Source organism: Polypterus senegalus, chromosome 12 (assembly GCF_016835505.1).
Source record: "Polypterus senegalus isolate Bchr_013 chromosome 12, ASM1683550v1, whole genome shotgun sequence".
NCBI lineage: Eukaryota > Metazoa > Chordata > Cladistia > Polypteriformes > Polypteridae > Polypterus > Polypterus senegalus.
The window spans coordinates 156,762,406-156,782,268 of NC_053165.1; the positions used below are offsets into that span (position 1 = coordinate 156,762,406).

The following is a 19,863-nucleotide window of genomic DNA, read 5'->3' on the forward strand; positions in this document are numbered from 1 at the left end:
ACCAAAGGCAAGTTAGGATCGCCAAGGCACCTAACCTGCACGTCTTTGGACTGTGGGAGGAAACCCACGCAGACACGGGGAGAACATGCAAACTCCACACAGGGAGGACCCAGGACCATGATAGATTTTGAACATAAATCACTAGACAGCCTTAACTCTTGTGAAACTCTGCCCCTGCCCTGTGATCCAAACAAATTCTGTATATTTGTGTCTTTAAGTCTTTATCAGTAATGTTTTCCAAGTTAAAATAAATATCAGAACAGCATTGAGGGTATTTATTTGGCTTAGTGTGACACATTGGTCATTTCTTTTTGGGTATATTCTCAGTCAAGCCAGCATAATCTGGCAAGAGTCATTTCCTTGGCCAAAAGTAAAACATCAAATTGCATGAACTTAGCTTTGTGCCGAGTGAAGTGGCTAAAGTCTCGCAGAGCCTGCTCTGCCTCAGTTAACTCTTAACTGAGGAACTTAATCGTTCTTCCTCCCACACTATGCGACTCTTCAATTCCAACCGGGGGAGTAAATGCTAACATTATTCAGTTATTGCCTGTTTTTACCAGCATTTTTATTACTCTTTAATTTAATATTGTTTTTTTGTATCAGTATACTGCTGCTGGATTATGTGAATTTCCCCTTGGGATTAATAAAGTGTCTATCTATCTATCTATCTATCTATCTATCTATCTATCTATCTATCTATCTATCTATCTATCTATCTATCTATCTATGTATTATATAGTGCCTTTCAGATCTATCTATCTATCTATCTATCTATCTATCTATCTATCTATCTATCTATCTATCTATCTATCTAAGTCATGAGACGACAATGGAGGACCAGAGCCCCCCAATTCTCTAGTGTCCAATCAAAGCCAACGTTTTTTCGGGTGGAGGATGATGTCTAGACAAATGTATCTGCGTAACGTGTGCCTTGATGCTCCTCACCTCGAAGCAGTATTTTTCTCCCAGGATGCTGCTGTGGAGGGGCCGGATGATAAGATTCTTTTCACCACTCAGGTCCAGACTTTCTGCCATAGCCATGGAGATGGACAAAGACTCCTGGGAGCCATGGGGTCTCATAGAACTGTGGCAAATACAAAAGAGACAAAGCAGAAGTTGACATGAATTAAGCAGAAACTTCTTAAATGAGATATGCAGTCAAGATGGCTCATTGTTTGGCATCTCAATATGATTATCCATTTGATTAAAGTAAACCTCACCTTCTATAGCAGTTTGCATTATTAAACCCAGCAGTAACATCCATATCCCAATGGCACCCTGGTGCAAACATTTGTTGTCCTAACCTTTTGATATCATCTTTATATTCTTTACTCTGTGGCTTGTGCATTATGTATATTTGTATATTTCATCTATAATCCATAAAGCACAGTCAATGTATGTATGTATGTGTGTATTTATGTTTGTTTGTCCGCCATACAAATCTGCACCACGCGTCCAGTTGGCACCAAACTGGGGATGGGGCTCCTTTATGACCAGGAGAAGGTCATGGGGTATGTTCGTGATGACCCACAGGGCACCTTTTCACTGACACAATGTTCGGCACACGTCCCCGTACTTATCATCGACAAGATGGCTGCACATTGCAACAGACGTTCACGGCGGCGCCATTTAGCGGAAGCTTTGGTCTCCGTGCGTCGCTCTTTACCCATGTTTCTTTAGATTGCCAAGAGATGGCGGAAGTGTCCAAGTATGAGAAGGCCAACTGCTTTGATCGGGCGAAGGGGAACTGCCATATGGATGTCAAACGTGAACGACCCAGTGCGCGTGACCGGCTGACACACCCACGTTTCCGCACGTCACACTCCCACACGCACAGACAGTGCTGTATTTCTTTCGCCAATGTCCGTTATATAAAAGCACGTTTGAACAGAGACTCGCCTTAAAAAGACAGCATCCTGCCCCCACCATTTTCCCCAAACGCAGCACCGGTTGTGTGTCACTTCTCTCTGTAGTTACCATCGCCAATGTCCGTTAGATGGCATCACGGTTCAACACAGATGCTCCTTACAAACAGAACACCCCTCCCCACCATTTTTCCCAGTGCTACTCTTTCTCACTGGCTTTCCGTATTTGTAGTGCTATTTGCTCGCAGTACGATTTCAGTGTTGCTCTTTCTGACTGACTGGTGCTATTTGTTCGCTTTCTGACGTATTGTAAATAACGTAAATTCATCTCACTGTGGTGCTTATTCCGTACGTAATACCATGTAACACATTATAATTGTCCTGCTTTTCGCTAATATACCCATGCCACCGAAAAAAAGACATAGAATTGGAAGGTCCACTTCAGATGCCAGAAGAAAGTCTATTTCAAGGGGGTCTTAAACGCCACAGCAGACAGAATCCAGAGTGGAGGAACTTACAATAAAATGTCAATACGAAAAATTTTTGTTCTGTTTCTTTCATTTGGGAAATTCACCGGTTATAGATCGCGGGCAACGACGGGTACTCCTGCTAGTTATTGATATTTTACAGTACACAACATCCCCATGGGAAGTGAAAAAATGATTTCTTTTACTGCACAAATAAGTCTTTAATCTGTCCTGATAATAAAGAATCCGATTTTGCACACAGAAATCATTTGTATTTGTGCTTTTGTTAAACACATTAATTCAAATTACATTTGAGGTTCAATATAACCCGGGTCTAAAGACACGGTCACTAATTTATAGCATAACATTTTTTGGGGAATCATCCTCACCATAAAAGATTCCATATAGAACTTAATGAATCAAATGAAATAAATTTTGGTTCTAGTCAAAAGTATTAGAACTTGTGAACATAACATTTTAAGAAGTGAGGTGATGATTAGTGAGCAGCAGGATGGTTTCATGCTAAGAAAGCGCACCACAGATGTGATGTTTGCTATGAGGGTGTTGGAGACGTTTAGAGAAGGCCAGAAAGAGTTGCATTGCGTCTTTGTGGACCTGGAGAAAGCAGATGACAGGGTGACTGAGAGGAGCTGTGATATTGTATGAGGAAGTCGGGAGTGGCAGAGAAGTACGTAAGAGTTGTGAGAGGTCTGCGATAGGATTGATGGAGGTGGGATTACATCAGGGATCGGCTCTGAGCCCTTCTTATTTGCATTGATGATGGACGGGTTGACAGATGACATTAGACAGGAGTCCCCGTGGACTGTGATGTGTGCTGATGACATTGTGATCTTTAGCGATAGTAGGGAGAAGGTTGGAGAGGTGGAGATATGAGAGGAGAGGGGAGGAATGAAGGTCAGTAGGACCACCACAACAGAATACATGTGTGTGAATGAGAGGGAGGTCTGAGGAGTGGTGAGAATGAGGGAGTAGAGTTAGCGAAGGTGGATGAGTTTAAATACTTGGGATCAACAGTACAGAGTAATAGGGATTGTGGGAGAGAAGTGAAGAAGAGAGTGCAGGCAGGGTGGAGTGGGTGGAGAAGAGTGTCAGGAGTGATTTGTGACAGACGGGTGTCGGCAAGAGTGACAGGGAAGGTCTACATGACGGTAGTGAGACCAGCTATGTTATATGGGCTGGAGATGGTGGCACAGGAGACAGAACTGGAGGTGGCAGAGTTAAAGATGCTAAGATTGGCATTGAGTGTGGCGAGGATGGACAGGATTAGAAATGAGGACATTAGAGGGTCAGCTCAGGATGGGAGACAAAGTCAGAGAGGTGAGATTGCGTTGGTTTGGACATGTGCAGAGGAGAGATGAGGGGTATATTGGGAGAAGGGTACTAAGGATAGAGCTGCCAGGGAAGAGGAGACGAGGAAGGCCTAAGAGATGGTTTATGGATGTGGTGAGAGAGGACATGCAGGTGATGGGGTGGCAGAACAAGATGTAGAGGACAGAAAGATATGGAAGAAGATGATCCGCTGTGGCAACCCCTAACGGGAGCAGCTGAAAGAAGAAGAAGAAGAAGATCTGTATAAGAAACACCTACGTAACCATGGAGAAAAGGGACATATTTACAGTGTGTTGAATTTACTGGCATGCCATAACTTGCCAAAGAGAGTCATTCCCATTTTTCTATATTGTGACGACTGGCAAGTGGGGTGACTCACTAAGGTTCTTGACAGTTATTAGTGGTGCGGATTAAGTTGGCATTTGATATGCCAGTTTTGAAGTGAACCAATCCTAAATAGGTGAATTATAATGGAGAGGGGATAAGAACTGAGGGGAGGCTGAAGAAGACATAGTTGGAGGGGGTGGCATCAAATAATATAAAACTAATGGCTTTCACCCCAATGGATGCCCGTGATCATGAATGGTGGAAGAAAAAGATTTGGGGGGCACCCAGCCAACTTCGATAAACCTGAAAAACGGCAATTGAACCTGTGATGGTGACTTTTCAAATGAGTGTTTTAAAAGAGCTGTATGTTTATTTCTACAACTAAAGCCTTTCACGTTGTGGGACTTGCTGAGGAGTATGTAGGAAGTTATTGAAGGGGATGGAACTGGCAACTTTGTGACTTAAATTTCATAGTACAGGTAAACACCTTTCCAATATGCTTGACAGGTGCTGCACATTTACATCCAGGTTTCAATCCGACATGTGGGCACAGGGCAATGACGTGCATTTCACTCGTTTGTCTCCCAGAGATCAATGACAGTAATATAATACCATCAACTATCAATGAATAAAATGATACAAACACACCCTAGGAATGCCCACCCATCAATAATTGCAAGCAGGCCTTATGCGTGAAGGATAAAAATTATTTTTACAATATTTGTACACTTTGAACCCTGTTAGGATAAGTGATCGAACAGTCCAGGCCCTCTGCCATGGGGGTACTCATTTAATTGATCCACAATCTGGTTTTAAAGAATTCATCTTTGATAGAAACTTTCCTTTAGTATAAAAGAGCCTGCTTTGATTATAAAATAGCCTCAGACACAATGCATGAACACACTTAAGTTATTACTCAACCCGCTATATCCTAACGCAACGTCACGGGGGTCTGCTGGAGCACAGGGTGCAAGGCAGGAACATATCCCGGGCAGGGCGCCAGCCCACCGCAGGGCACACACACACCAAGCACACACCAGGGACAATTTAGAATTACCAATGCACCTAACCTGCATATCTTTGGACTGTGGGAGGAAACCCACCCAGACAGGAGGACCCGGGAAGCGAACCCACAGGTCTCCTAACTGCGCCACTGTGCCACCCTACCTACTTAAGTGAATCCTAAATTATAAATCAGTTTGTCTGTTGAGGTTTTCTTTCAATTTTCACCCACTCACCCACCCTCTGAAAGCTACTGTTGTGCTTCCAGTTAACAGCAGGAGTGCTGTGTGTGTCCAGCATCGGGTATTAACCAGGGGCAACAGACAAATTGAGTAATTTTACCCCTTAAATCATATGGTTAGGGACAAACAATGCCCTTAACATTGGGTGCCATCACATGACTTCAATCTAAAATGGAGGACTGCTGTTACCTGTCACCTGATCCAATATCATCATGAGAATGGCTGTAGCTTTTTCCGAGTGATGGTTTGAACTTCCGGATGATCTTACTCTGATAAATATAAAAAATAAAAAAAGACAAATTACTGGCCCAATCCATCGTGCATCTGTTAATATTTTCACAATATTAAGATTACATAACATTAATACTATGTAAATTAAATTATTAGTCAGTGATCCACTTCCTTATGCAAAGCTGGGTTGCAGGACAATGGGGCCTATCCAGGCAACAATAGTAACCGAGGTAGTAGTAATAGTAACCTCAACATGCCTGACTACCTTGCGCCATTAACCCATCCTTTTAGTTAGAAGGTCACAAGGGGCTGGCACTTGGCGCAGCAGAAGTGGACTATGGGAAATCAGTCCTCACAGAGTCACAGATCAGTGTATGGCAGCGCTTTGAAGCAGCAGGATTCCAAGCTGTTTTGGTGTAGTCTTATATTATTTATAATAATTGAATATTCACCGTTGCACTGCTGTGACAATTGCCAATATTGTCCCCTCTTAATTTATTAACATTTCTGCAATCTCCTTTAACATTTAATGTTTAATTAAATCTGTATTTTTATATATTGTAAAAGTAATGTATGGACAGACCGGGTCTCCTAACTGGGTTGGCTAGAGGCATCTTTTGTGGTTGGGAGGCCATTGGAGTGGAAGGACAAAGAGAGACCGTCTCACAAAGCCAAGTATCCCTCCAGTACACTGGGTGGCAGCGTCCCTCTGGCCAGGCTCTTGTTTGGACTCCTGCAGGGCTCCATGGGAATTGTAGATATGGTGAGCAGTCCTGTTGTGGTCCACGGGTGCCACTAGAGGGAGTTGCATCCTGGCAGGGAGAGTTTCCGTCTGACCCGGAAGTTCTTCCAGGGGACAATCTTGAAGTATTCCCAGGTCCAGGTTAAAAAAGGAGCTCCTGTCCACAGTAAGTACTCTCTGCATCGACTTTCAAGGTGTAATGAACTTCCTTTGCTGCAGAAAAGCTAAACGTTGCTAACCCATTACTTGTTCCCTTTAAGGGGCCTTTTTGTATAACTCTGAAAATTACCGTATATTCTCATGTATAAGTCGGGTTTTGAAACCAGAAAAATCGATCATAAAATCAGACCCCGACTTATATGCCCGTTCAAAAATGTGACACTTAATGTTTTTTTTTCTTCTTTCTTTCTCCAATCTCGCACCAGTTTCTCAGACACATCGAATTTTGTTGCAGCAGCGCAGTTAGCAATTTCTTTCGCCACTTCAACGACATTTAATTTAAAGCCAGCTTCACATTTTCTTCTGATCGAACGCTCCATCGCAGATTAGGGAAGCTCTTACGATAAAGGTGTATTAGGGTGTGAGATGAAAAAAACACAAATCAGTGCAAACGTCGCTTCAGAAATGTTTGGTTATCACCGTGTGGTCACAATCGAAAGAGGTGAGGAGCACACCCACATAGAAATAAAAGGCCGTGTGCTCCGTGGTCATTCTCTTAGGTCGGCGTTAGCATATCGTAATCTCCTGGACCAATAGTGTGAGTTTTCTGCATTCAACTTATACGACCGACATTATAAAATATCAGTAACGGCTTACTGCACGATAACATGCAGTGAATACACTTGACTTCAGCATTGCTAGTTTTCATCCTCTTTCTCTGTACGTTTATCATTCGTTTGCTCAGAGGTTGATACGCTTGCTGTTTTCTGAGCGGCTCTTCTTTTCTCCACCCTAGCAGGCCACTTCTTCTCTTCTTTTATCGCCACCTTTTCATGTTAAAACTAATTTAGTCCGTGTTTTTGTTGTAGTTACAACAACAACAACAACATTTATTTATATAGCACATTTTCATACAAACAGTAGCTCAAAGTGCTTTACATATTAAAGAATAGAAAAATGAAAGACATAATTATAAAACAAAATAAATCAACATTAACATCGAATAAGAGTAAGGTTCAATGGCCAGGGGGGACAGAAAAACAAAAACTCCAGACGGCTGGAGAAAAAATAAAATCTGTAGGGATTCCAGACCATGAGACCGCCCAGTCCCCTCTGGGCATTCTACCTAACATAAATGAAACAGTCCTCTTTGGATTTAGGATTCTCACTTAGTACTTAGTAGTTACTTAGTACGTTTTCCTTAATTTTTCACTTAAGCTGGCACTTAAGTCTTCAATCTGCCTCAAGAATGGTTTAAGATATGAAGAGATAGGAGAAGTGATGAGAACGGCCCCCGTACGCATGCGCCACACTGCCGCCTGTTGGCCACTGCAGAGAGTTGATTCTACAATAAAATAAAAATAAAAAAAGAGGGATAACCTTGGAGGTCAAATTTCACCCCGAAAAGCGGATAGTAGACGTCGTGTAGTATATGTGTACCAAATTTCAGGACAATAGGTCAAATGGTTTGCGAGCTACCGGTGATTTAAAATCCTGGACAGACAAACAGACAGCCACGGTAGCGTATTATATAAGAAGACCAGAAATTATACTGTAAAATCAAGTCCCAACTTATCCGCGAGCGTATACGGTATTTTATTTTTCTGTTTTTGGTAAAAAAAAAAAAAAAATCGCAAAATTCAATGCAATCTTAAAGAAAAGGTAACTCCAAATATTGTTTTAAATGAAGCTTGAAAGTAAAAGTGCAAATACTGAAATTGAAACAATTGCAAAGAAAAAAAAAAGTTTTTAAAATTGTATATCCGGTTAACCGAACACAGGGGTTGGTGAGCGAAGCGAGCAGGGGGCAGAGCCCCCTAGTTAATCATGAATAAAGTGTAAGCTCTTCAAACATAAAGATTTATTTAAACCAAAAGAAACACATTGACAAAGACAGCATAAAATAAGAAAGGAAATAAAAGTACAAACTTAAAATGTTCTAACTCGCGTCTCTTGTTAGTCTGGTAGGCTTATCCACGTCCCTGCCTCTCGCGTATTGAAATGCATTTCCTTCTATGGCTTCCTTTCTCCCGGTCAGTAAGCCTTCACCCCACTAATCCCTCAGATCTGAACTCACTGCAGCTCCTGAAGCATGCGGCCATTTAACAACTCCTTAAAGTCCTTATGGTCATGGACACCTTTCAATACCCAATGGATGCCAGGTCAAAGTGGCACACTACACCCCGAGCCAACTCTTCCAGTTAATGGGGCAGTAGGATTGTTCCCTTTCTTAACAGGTGACAGCATGACTTGAGAAAGTAAGCGAGACATCTGTGTGTTTTGTAAAACGCGACAGCACAAATTGGAAATGTAAATCAAAGAATGGTGAATTACCTTAACACCTCCTATTGGCCGCTGGCTGACAGTTTCACTGGGCCCATCTGCAAAATGAAAATAAAAAAAGTCTGAATGTTATTTTATATTTAAAGATGATTAACATCAAATAATAAACAAGCCAAGATGGTGTCTGCCATAAAGTCACCTAAATAAACTGACCAGTTTATTTTAAATAAATGACCATTGTGGTGCCCCGTGTCTTCGTGGGTTTCCTCCGGTTTCCTCCCACAGTCCAAAGACATGCAGGTCAGGTGCATTGGCGATCCTACTTTGTCCCTAGTGTGTACCAGGTGTGTGTGTGTGCCCTGCGGTGGGCTGGTGCCCTGCCCGGGGTTTGTTTCCTGCCTTGTGCCCTGTGTTTGCTGGAATTGGCTCCAGCAGACCCCCGTGACCCTGTAGTTAGGATATAGCGGGTTGGATAATGGATGGATGGAAGATGATTAACATCAAATCACAAACAAGCCAAGATGGTGTCTGCCATAAAGTCACCTAAATAAACTGACTGGTTTATTTTCATTAAATTACCATTTTGGTGCCCTGTGTCTTCGTGGGTTTCCTCCGGGTGCTCCATTTTCATTCCACAGTCCAAAGACATGCAGGTGAGGTGCATTGGCGATCCTACTTTGTCCCTAGTGTGTGGGTGTGTGTGTGTGTGCCCTGCGGTGGGCTGGCACACTGCCCGGAATTTGTTCCTGCCTTGCACCCTGTCCTGGCTGGGATTGGCTTCAGCAGACCCCCGTGACCCTGTTTATGGATATAGCGGGTTGGACAATAACTGACTGACCATTGTGGTGGACGGCCGGGACCCATTTCAGGACATTTCATGCAGAATTAAGGATAGATAGATAGATAGATAGATAGATAGATAGATAGATAGATAGATAGATAGATAGATAGATAGATAGATAGATACTTTATTAATCCCAGTTTCTCTCACATAGAGTGCAGTGTCAGGACATTTCATGCAAAGAATTAGGTGGACCACATTAGATGATCTGCAGGAAAATGATCCTACTAGAACATCATATAAAGGGATCATTTTCCTGCAGATCATCTAATGTGGTCCACCTAATTCTCTGCATGAAATGTCCTGACACCGCACTCTATGTGGGAGAAAGTGGACAAACACTCTGCCAGAGAATGAATTTCCACAGGGTCCACATTAAGCGTGGCAACACAGATGTCCCTGTAGCGGCCCACTTCAACAGCCATGGACACTGTGAGAGGGACTTTAAAGTCACAGGGCTTATGGGCAACTTCAGAACACAGCAAGAGAGAAAATAATGGGAAGTTAAGCTCATGCTAAAATTTAACACATTACAGTACGGTTTGAATAGAGACATGGGTCTTATGGCCAGTTATGAGGATGGTTTACATCTCTCAGAATGACACAGACAACCTGACTACAGACCCACATTGTATGGAAAAACTCATTAGAAACTTCAAAAGACTTTGTTGGACGGTTATCTTATCCAAAGATCTTGACCATACATTGTTTTTCTCTCTTGTTAAATGAATCTTAGCCTGAAGGAGTTGATACATTTTTCACATTTAAGATGTCTCGCTTAAAGATTTACCAATGTTGTTACTTGTCCTAGTGAGTATATAAACACAGTGAACTCCAGTTTCTGTATTACATTTTGCCTGAAGAAGGGGCCTGAGTTGCCTTGAAAACTTGTATATTGAAATCTTTTAGCCAATAAAAGGTGTCATTTTGCTTGACTTCTCACTACATTCATAATGGCTGACACGGTACAACATCCATCCAGCCATCCATTACCCATCCATCCATCCATTATCCAACCTGCTATATCCTAACTACAGGGTCACAGGGGTCTGCTGGAGCCAATCCCAGCCAACACAGGGAGCAAGGCAGGAAGCAAACCCTGGGCAGGGTGCCAGCCCACCACAGGGCAAACACACACCAAGCACAATGTAGGATCGCCAATGCACCTAACCAGCATGTCTTTGGACTGTGGGAGGAAACCCACGCAGACACGGGGAAAACATGCAAACTCCACGCAGGGAGGACCCTTGAAGTGAACCCACAGGTCTCCTAACTACGAGGCAGCAGCATTACCCACTGTGCCACTGTGCCACATGGTACAAGGCAGAGTGGTGGCTCTGAGGCTAAGGATCTGCGCTGGCATCCTGAAAGTTGCCGGTTCGAATCCTTGTCAGTGCCAAAAGAGATGCTTCTCTGCTGGGCCCTTAACCTTCAGTTGCTCCAGGTGCTCACAGTACAATGGCTGACCCAGCACCCTGACCCTAAGGGGTATGTGAAAAAGTCCTGTATAACTATGTATGTGACAAATAAATAATTATTATTATTATTAAAGCACCCTAGTACTAAATGATATTTCCATCCATCCATTTTCTAACCCGCTGAATCCGAATACAGGGACACGGGGGTCTGCTGGAGCCAATCCCAGCCAACACAGGGCACAAGGCAGGAACCAATCCCGGGCAGGGTGCCAACCCACCACAGGACACACACAAACACACCAGGGCCAATTTAGAATTGCCAATTCACCTAACTTGCATGTCTTTGGATTGTGGGAGGAAACCAGAGCGCCCGGAGGAAACCCACGCAGACACGGGGAGAACATGCAAACTCCACGCAGGGAGGACCCAGGAAGTGAACCTGGGTCTCCTAACTGCGAGGCAGCAGCGCTACCACTGCGCCACCGTCCCGCCCCTAAATGATATTTAGATATTTTTATAAGTGCATTCATTCTCTTTTTATTACGATTAATCAAAAACAAAAAGTCTTAAGAAAATAAACCACAAGTAAGCTAAGATTATTTGATAAAACTTCAGTGACTGGCAGACTGGGTGGGACTAACTGCTTAGAGTGATGATAAGAATCTTCCAAGAAGACCCCACGTTTTTCAGTTTTCTGGGGCTGGGCAAACAATAAATGATTTACGTATGAGCATAATGGAGCAGAGGGGGGAGTAGCAGGAAGGGTCAAGGGGATTCAGGAGTGAAAAAGCAAGAATCAGCGTTCAGGAGGAGAGGCTGAGACAAGTTAGCCAGGCTCTTAAAACAGCCTGAGAGCAATTAGGACTTGTGAACGGGACAGGAAGAAGGAGGTGAATAAAGCTCCATCTTGCCTCGTCAGTTGTTTTGAAAGCAGTTGCCGTGGCCGTGGAAAATCAAAAGATACACCAATTGAAGGGCTGAACTGATCAGTTGTGTGGGTGTCACTCATCTTAATGCTTGGAATAACCTTTCTAATTCAACCTAATTCTAATTAATCTAAACTAACAAAAGGCAAAGCCCTGACTCACTCACTCACTCACTCATCACTAATTCTCCAACTTCCCGTGTAGGTAGAAGGCTGAAATTTGGCAGGCTCATTTCTTACAGGTTACCTATAAAAGTTAAGCAGGTTTCATTTCGAAATTCTACGCATAACGGTCATAACACCGCTGTGTTAAACTTTCTTATTTATGGCCCCATCTTCATGAAATTTGGTAAGCGGCTACCCTGCGCTAACCAAAACCGATGTACGTACTTATTTCAGTGGTATGACGCCACTGTCGGCCGTCATATTGAACTTTCCAACGGTCTTTGTTACCTATTAGCCCATCTTCAAAAAATTTGGTACGCGGGTTCCCAACGCTAACTGAATCCTACTTACGCACATATATACGTCCATAGCCTGCAGCTCGGTCACCGTGTGAGGCAGCGTTGGGTCCCCCATCCCAACACCTCCCACATTGTTGGCTGCCTGCCTATATAAGGCCGTCCGTCGCTCCAGTCTCTTCATTCCCTTCCTTGCTTCGCCACGGGATTCACGTCTCCCTGCTGATAACTGCAGCCTTTTTATTTAATCCACAGCTTCTCCGCTGTTTTATTGTTCATTTATTACGATTATAGTTATTGTGTATTTTAGACTTACTTTACATTGTTCTGGTACCCATTTCCTTTATCGTTCCAACCGTACCCCCATTAACATGTCTATCGAGGTGATCACCATCGATCAAAGAACTGTCACTTACCGAGTGGTTTCCATGCCCGGAGATGCCGCCTGCCTTTTCCATTCTCTGTGTTACATATTGCACGGCCATATCAGGCTCACCCTTGATATCCGGAGGAACATTGTGTCTTATGTATTGAATGACTGGACAGGTTCAAGGTGTGGACTGATGACGGTACAGGAGATAATTAGACTGCACAGGAGCACTAGAAGAGTGAAATGCTTAAGCCCTTCACCTATGGTTCTGCATGTGAGTTGATGGCTGCCGCTGAATTGTTCGGTTGTCGCTTTCAAGTGTAGCGAAATGGCCAAATATTTTACACCTTTGAACAACCGCCAATGCCTCTTAAACATCTTAGATTGACAGGTGACGATTTCAGTAGTGGACACTTTGGTGTTTATGAATGTTTAAACTCTCAAAAGCTGGATGTGAAGTTATCGATGAAACCGGTTGTATGCTTACAACGCTTGACAGATGCCAAATGTCACTTCAACACAAGTCCTACAAATACTGTCGTCAAATTTATAAGAGCAGAGAGCGCAGGAGCGGTGTCGGACAAAAGCATTTACACGACTGAGATTAGATGGCCGAGGTCTTGTTTGAAAATAGTTGTAAGTTGGGCACGACTTGAAAGAATTTCATATTAAAAGTCTCTGTCTCACGGGACTTCATATCGCGCCAACATTTTTTGGAATCTTTTAATTCTCACTGGCAACACCAATTAGTTGATCTACAAGTCTCTGACTTAAAGTTTAAATCCGAACAATATATTTGATCTCTTTTCACTATTCTGTCATTTCAACGAGTAATAATTTCCGTTTGTTTGCGCTAATGCAATCTTTACTCTCCTTTTTTTTAAGACTTTCAAATTTTCGTACACCTATAGGGTGGTCCAGATCTGATTATGCAATTTTCATTACGCTATAACTTATTAAGTTTATTACATAGAAAGTCACCCCGAAACATCCCGGACCATCGAGAAGTGTGCAAATTGACAACATGAAGAATCGTCTCCACACCGAACTGGAATCATCCCCACATAAATCAAAGTCATCCAGATGATCTGGAACTGCCTAATTAGATCTGGACCACCCTATATTATCTCAAACCTGCTCTGCATATTTACCTTGCCAACATTTTTGGAATCTTTTAATTCTCACCGATGCGCCTCTTCATTGGGAAGAAACACTACTTTTCCCTGATGGCAACACCAATCTGACAATCTACAAGTCTCCGACTTAAAGTTTAAATCCGAACAATATATTTGATCTCTTTTCACTATTCCGTTATTTCACCGAGAAATAATTTCCATTTGTTTGTGTTAATGCGATCTTTACTCTCCTTTTTTTGAGACTTTCGAAGTTTCGTACTTCTGTTATCTCTGACCTGCTCTGCACGTGTACCATGCCAACGTTTTTGAATTCTTTACGACGTTCTACTTTGTCTTCTACACTTTGTCCTTTATTTCCAGCCCCGGGCCTGGTTTGAATCTCTTTCTCACAGGACATATAAGTGTGTTTCCGAGAAAATCACGTCTCGTCTCCTTCCTTCCAAGATTTTTTTTTATAATAGAAAGATTTGTCTGAGGCTTTTCTCCAAGGCAACATTTGAAATACAACTGATTACATTTCTTTTTCAAACAGAAGCACAAGCAGGTGAAGTGACTTGCTCGTGGTCACACAGTCTCAGTAGCCAAACTGGAACCAACAAAGTCTGGATCTGAAGTCCAAAGCCTTAACCACTAAGCCAGCTAAAATATAAAACAAAATAAATAAGGAGGACTAGTCACAGAAAACTGCTGACATTTCTAAGAGAACTCAACTAGAGGTGTCCCATCTTAAGGAATGAATGCAACATGCTTGTACGTTCAGGAGTGGAGTCTCTTTCAAATGAACAATTTCTACAATTATCCCTCTGTCCCTCTTCTTCTTCATCTTTTCCCACTTCTATGTGCAGTCGATGTTACCTGCTAATTCTTTTTGGTGGTGCCTTCAACGCACTAATTGTTTTAGAACAGTTTATTCTTGTTGCCCCAGTTTTTAGAGATGCCTCATTTTATTTTTTTAGGTACATCAATCTGTCTTGCCCATTTCTTGTGGTGTCATTCCTCCTCGTTGCCTATGGAGACCCCCTTTTCTGGCCACATTTTGACACATTCCATTTCAGGCTAATTATGATCAATAACCTCAGTTCTGCTCAAGACCTAGGACATCCTCTCTACGTTTCCCATTTTTGTAAAGTCCTCTTCATTCTTCTTATTTTTAAAGAGTATTACTCATCTGTACCAAATTTAAAAAAAAATCCCATTTTACCCTTTTCTGTAGGATACCTTTGCCTGTCTCTATTTTTAGTAGTTTTCATTCTCTTTGAAAAAAAAAATTGTTGAGGAGTCTTTTCCACCTTATCAATTCTTTGGACATCTCTTTCACCTTTTCCATTTTTGGAGCTCTTTTATCTATCCCATGACAAGGAATTTTCAAAACGTTTCTCATTTCATAGAAAGACAGAACTTTCATTCTCGTTGCCCATATTTAAAATATGGAGCCATTCTACTCTGCTCTGCTCTACGTCTCAGTTTTTAGAAGTGTAAATTCTCTTTTGCCATTTTGCCACCTGCTTTCTCCCTTACTAGGTCAGATCCCTTTCTTCAACATTTTAAGTTCATATTCTTTACATTGGCCACGGCGGAGTGGTGGCTCTGAGGCTAAGGATCTGTGAAGGTTGCCGAATCAAGTCCCATTACTGCCAGAAGGGATCCTACTCTGTTGGGCCATTGAGCAAGGCCCTTAACCTTAAAATTGATCCAGGGTGCTAGAGAAAGTGCACTCTTACCTCGAAAGGTCATCCGAAAAGATAATTTTCCCTCACAGATTAATAAAAGTATATCATATAAAAAAAAGTCTGAGAATCTGCTTGTTATTAGCTGGACTGTCAATTATCCTTTTTTGTGGATTACCTTACCATTTGTACATTTTAAAAAAAAACACACTTCACCTTACTATTTTCAAATGTCCATTTTCTTCTCCATTTGTTTGCTAGTATCCCATATCGCGAACGGTTCATAGAGCACTTCTCAGTGATATGCTTCACTTTAAGGTGGGGGTTTGGGGTCCCCCTTATTATTAAATCACCCGCATCTCAAAAGAAAATAAATGAAAATGAACTAAGAAAAAATTAAATATATGTATATAACTAGCAAAATACCCGCGCTTCGCAGCGGCGAAGTACTGCCTTAAAAGTTTTATTAAGAAGAAAATTAAACCTTTTTAAACTGAGGGAAAGTCTGCCAATAATTATTTGTTAAGGATCTCTTTGTATACCACATTGTGAGTTCGGCCCTCTGGTTGTAATATGACCAAGCTGTGCGCTGAGCTTACTCTTGAGCATGTAACGTACAGTCGGCCATGTGAACAGTAATCTTGTCTCAAATCTCACAGCTTGGATTGCTGCTGTCATAATCGGTTTGAGTTTCATGGTTTGTTTCAATGACGACAGTATTTGCAGGACTTGTGTTGAAGTGACATTCAGCATCTGTCAAGCGTTGTAAGTATACAACCGGCATCATCGATAACTTCACATCCAGCTTTTGAGAGTTTAAACAATCATAAACATCAAAGTGTCCACTACTGAAATCGTCACCTGTCAATCTAAGATGTTTAAGAGGCATTGGTGGTTGTCCAAAGGTGTAAAATATTTGGCCATTTTGGTACATTTGAAAGCGACAACTGAACAATTCAGCTGCAGCCATCAACTCACATGCAGAACCATAGGTGAAGGGCTTAAGCATTTCACTCTTCTAGTGCTCCTGTGCAGTCTAATTATCTCCTGTACCGTCATCAGTCCACACCTTAAACCTGTCCCAGTCATTCAATACATAAGACACAATGTTCCTCCGGATATCAAGAGTGAGCCTGATATGGCCGTGCAATATGTAACAAAGAGAATGGAAAAGGTAGGTGCCATCTCCAGGCATGGAAACCACTCGGTAAGTGACAGTTCTTTGATCGATGGTGATTACCTCGATAGACATGTTAATGGGGGTACGGTTGGAACGATAAAGGAAATGGGTACCTGAACAATGTAAAGTAAGTCTAAAGTACCTACACAATCACTATAATCGTAATAAATGAACAATAAAACAGCGGAGAAGCCGTGGATTAAATAAAAAGGCTGTAGTTATCAGCAGGGAGACATGAATCCCGTGGCGAAGCAAGGAAGGGAATGTAGAGACTGGAGGGACGGACGGCCTTATATAGGCAGGCAGCCAACAACGTGGGAGGAGTTGGGATGGGGGACCCAACGCCGCCTGACACGGTGACCGAGCTGCAGGCTCTGGACGTTTATATGTACCTGTACATAAGTAGGGTTCAGTTAGCGTTGGGAATCCGCGTACCAAATTTCTTGAAGATGGGCTAATAGGTAACAAAGACCACTGAAAAGTTCAATATGGTGGCCGACAGTGGCATCATACCACTGAAATAAGTATGTACATCCGTTTCGGTTAGCGCAGGGAAGCCGCCTACCAAATTTTGTGAAGATGGGGCCATAAATAAGAAAGTTCAGCATGGCGGACGTTGTTGACCGTTATCGACCGTTATGTGTAGAATTTCAAAATGAAACCTGCTTAACTTTTGTAAGTAAGCTGTAAGGAATGAGCCTGCCAAATTTCAGCCTTCTACCTACACGGGAAGTTGGAGAATTAGTGATGAGTCAGTGAGGGCTTTGCCTTTTATTAGTATAGATTATATTTCAAAGTTGGAATATTTATATCAATCCATCGATATTCTGAACCTGTGCTTCCAGTTCAAATTTATTCTGAACACACCTACTAAAATATTACACTGCATATTTCACGTAATAATAATAATACATATTAAAATATTATACTGCATATTTCACATAATAATAATAATAAAGTTATTGTCTGTGTTACCTGTATTTTTATCACTATTTAATTTTATATTGTTTTTTATCAGTATGCTGCTGCTGGATTATGTGAATTTCCCCTTGGAATTAATAAAGTATCTATCTATCTATCTATCTATCTATCTATCTATCTATCTATCTATCTATCTATCTATCTATCTAATACATGCTGTACATACTAAAATATTATACTGCATATTTCACATAATAATAATAATAATGATCTGTGGTTGGCTGGTGCCCTGCCCAGGGTTTGTTTCCTGCCTTGCGCCCTGTGTTGGCTGGGATTGGCTCCAGCAGACCCCTGTGACCCTGTGATTAGGATGTGGCAGGTTGGATAATGGATGGATGGATGGATAATAATAATAATAATGCATACTAAAATATTTTACTGCATATTTCACATAATAATAATAATAATAATACATTTTAAAATATTTTACTGCATATTTCACATAATAATAATAATAATAATAATACATTTTATGTATAAAGCAAATGCATACATTTCTCTTCATATATTATCTTTTAACATCAAACTTCACATTATAAACAGTTATATCTGGAAACCATAACACAACATGCAGTAGGTGGCTGTGTGCCTGAGCATGTCTTGCAAAGGACTGGCACCAAGCTCAAGACTTGAGCTCGCTGCCCCCATTACAGCCCACCCTGACCATAAAGCTGAAGAAAGAGGTTCAGAAAAAGGACAGATGGATGTGCAAGTGGCATCAGAACGACGACTGCATGCACACGTTAATCTGGCATGGAATGATGTCAATGTTGCACAAATGGACACAGAAAGAAAGATATCAGAAGTTAAGAAACATGCGCTAAAGTCCTGAACACCCTGACTGTTTCCTCTTCAGTAGGACAGGTATGGCCTGTTTGCTTCAGATTTTTTATCAGTTATCCTCTGCCATCATTGTTCATAACGGACATACATCTTACTCAACTCAGCAGGAAACACAGCTCATCACCCCAGACGACTTCAACAGGATGTGGTTTATTTGCACTTGAACGTAGGCTGCTGGATGCTTCAGTTTGAACACAAAAGTCCGAGACAGAGGCAGAGAGGGTCAGATGTCACCTACATGTGCTTCATTGTAGTCAACAGATACACAAAGTGAAACCCTGCACAGCATTTTTTTCTCTTCTACTCTGAACCACAGAAGTGCATTTTCAATTGCTTGGTTAGTTTTTGGCCTGTCTACCAGCATCTGCTTTTCTTCTGAGTTGAGGTGCTTTTCACCTGGACTTGACATTGATTCTCTCTCTTAGTATGGACACAAACTGTCAAAATTGTGAGTGCCCTGAAACGGATGGGCCTCCTCATCCGCTGCTGTCCTCCAACCACCATACTTTGATTGTGATGGTACAAGATGTGGGTAAACTGTTTGTGTTTGCCCTTTATGAGTTTCCAGGGAGAGAGAGACATAAAAACAATGTAGTGGACCCTGGTGGTCAAGGCTAACTTCCAACTAAACTTCCAGCAATTAGTTTCTACAAATGTCCAAGTGTCATGAAAAATTGGGCTTACTGCTTTGTTACCCAAAAATTCAAAAAAGTGACTGAAAAAGAAATATGTGCTTGAGGAGCATCACTCAATGTGAGGGAAAAGGCTTTTGAAGACCCTGGAGGCCTACAGTACAAATGGGATGGTCACAAAGGACCACCAGGTTGTCCATTACCCATACTGAGAATGAATGCTAGAAAGTTTACCTTAAAGGTGGTAAATTTTCACTACAAATGTGCACATTTCTTTGGTCACTAAGCTCAGGCTAACTCCAGATGGTGTTGCCTGCCTTTCATAAGTAACATTTTAGAGAAGGCAGTCATTATGCAGTTAAATGACCACCTCAATAACAAATCACAGCACAGAAACTGCACTCGTTAAAGTAGTAAATGACTTGCGGGTAAATGCAGACAGAGGCCTTTTATCTGTTCTCATCCTCTTAGATCTGAGTGCCGCATTTGACACCATTGATCACAATATTCTTAGAAATCACCTTAGTCAATGAGTGGCCCTCTCTGGCAGGGTCTTAAATTGGTTTGAGTCCTACCTGGCAGGTTGAAAGTTCTTTGTTAGTTGTGGTAATTATACTTCAAAAGACCCCTGATACTCTAGATGGTGGTCCACAAGGCTCTATCCTGGGTCCGCTGCTCTTTTCGATTTACATGCTTCCGTTAGGTCAGATTATCTCGGGGCACAACGTGAGCTACCACAGC

The 19,863-nt window shown here is 41.9% G+C and overlaps 1 protein-coding gene across 2 annotated transcripts in view; it reads right to left on the minus strand.

Annotated features, from left to right (window-relative positions):
- The window catches only part of rasal3 (RAS protein activator like 3), an 89,614-nt gene that overhangs the window by 37,879 nt on the left and 31,872 nt on the right, over window positions 1–19,863 (minus strand). For both annotated transcript variants that reach the window (XM_039770422.1, XM_039770423.1), the window contains 3 exons: window positions 8,720–8,766; window positions 5,443–5,522; window positions 946–1,084 (listed from right to left, as the gene is read on the minus strand). In XM_039770422.1, coding sequence (XP_039626356.1) covers window positions 946–1,084; window positions 5,443–5,522; window positions 8,720–8,766 — 266 coding nt within the window. The remainder of the gene's footprint in view (window positions 1–945; window positions 1,085–5,442; window positions 5,523–8,719; window positions 8,767–19,863) is intronic.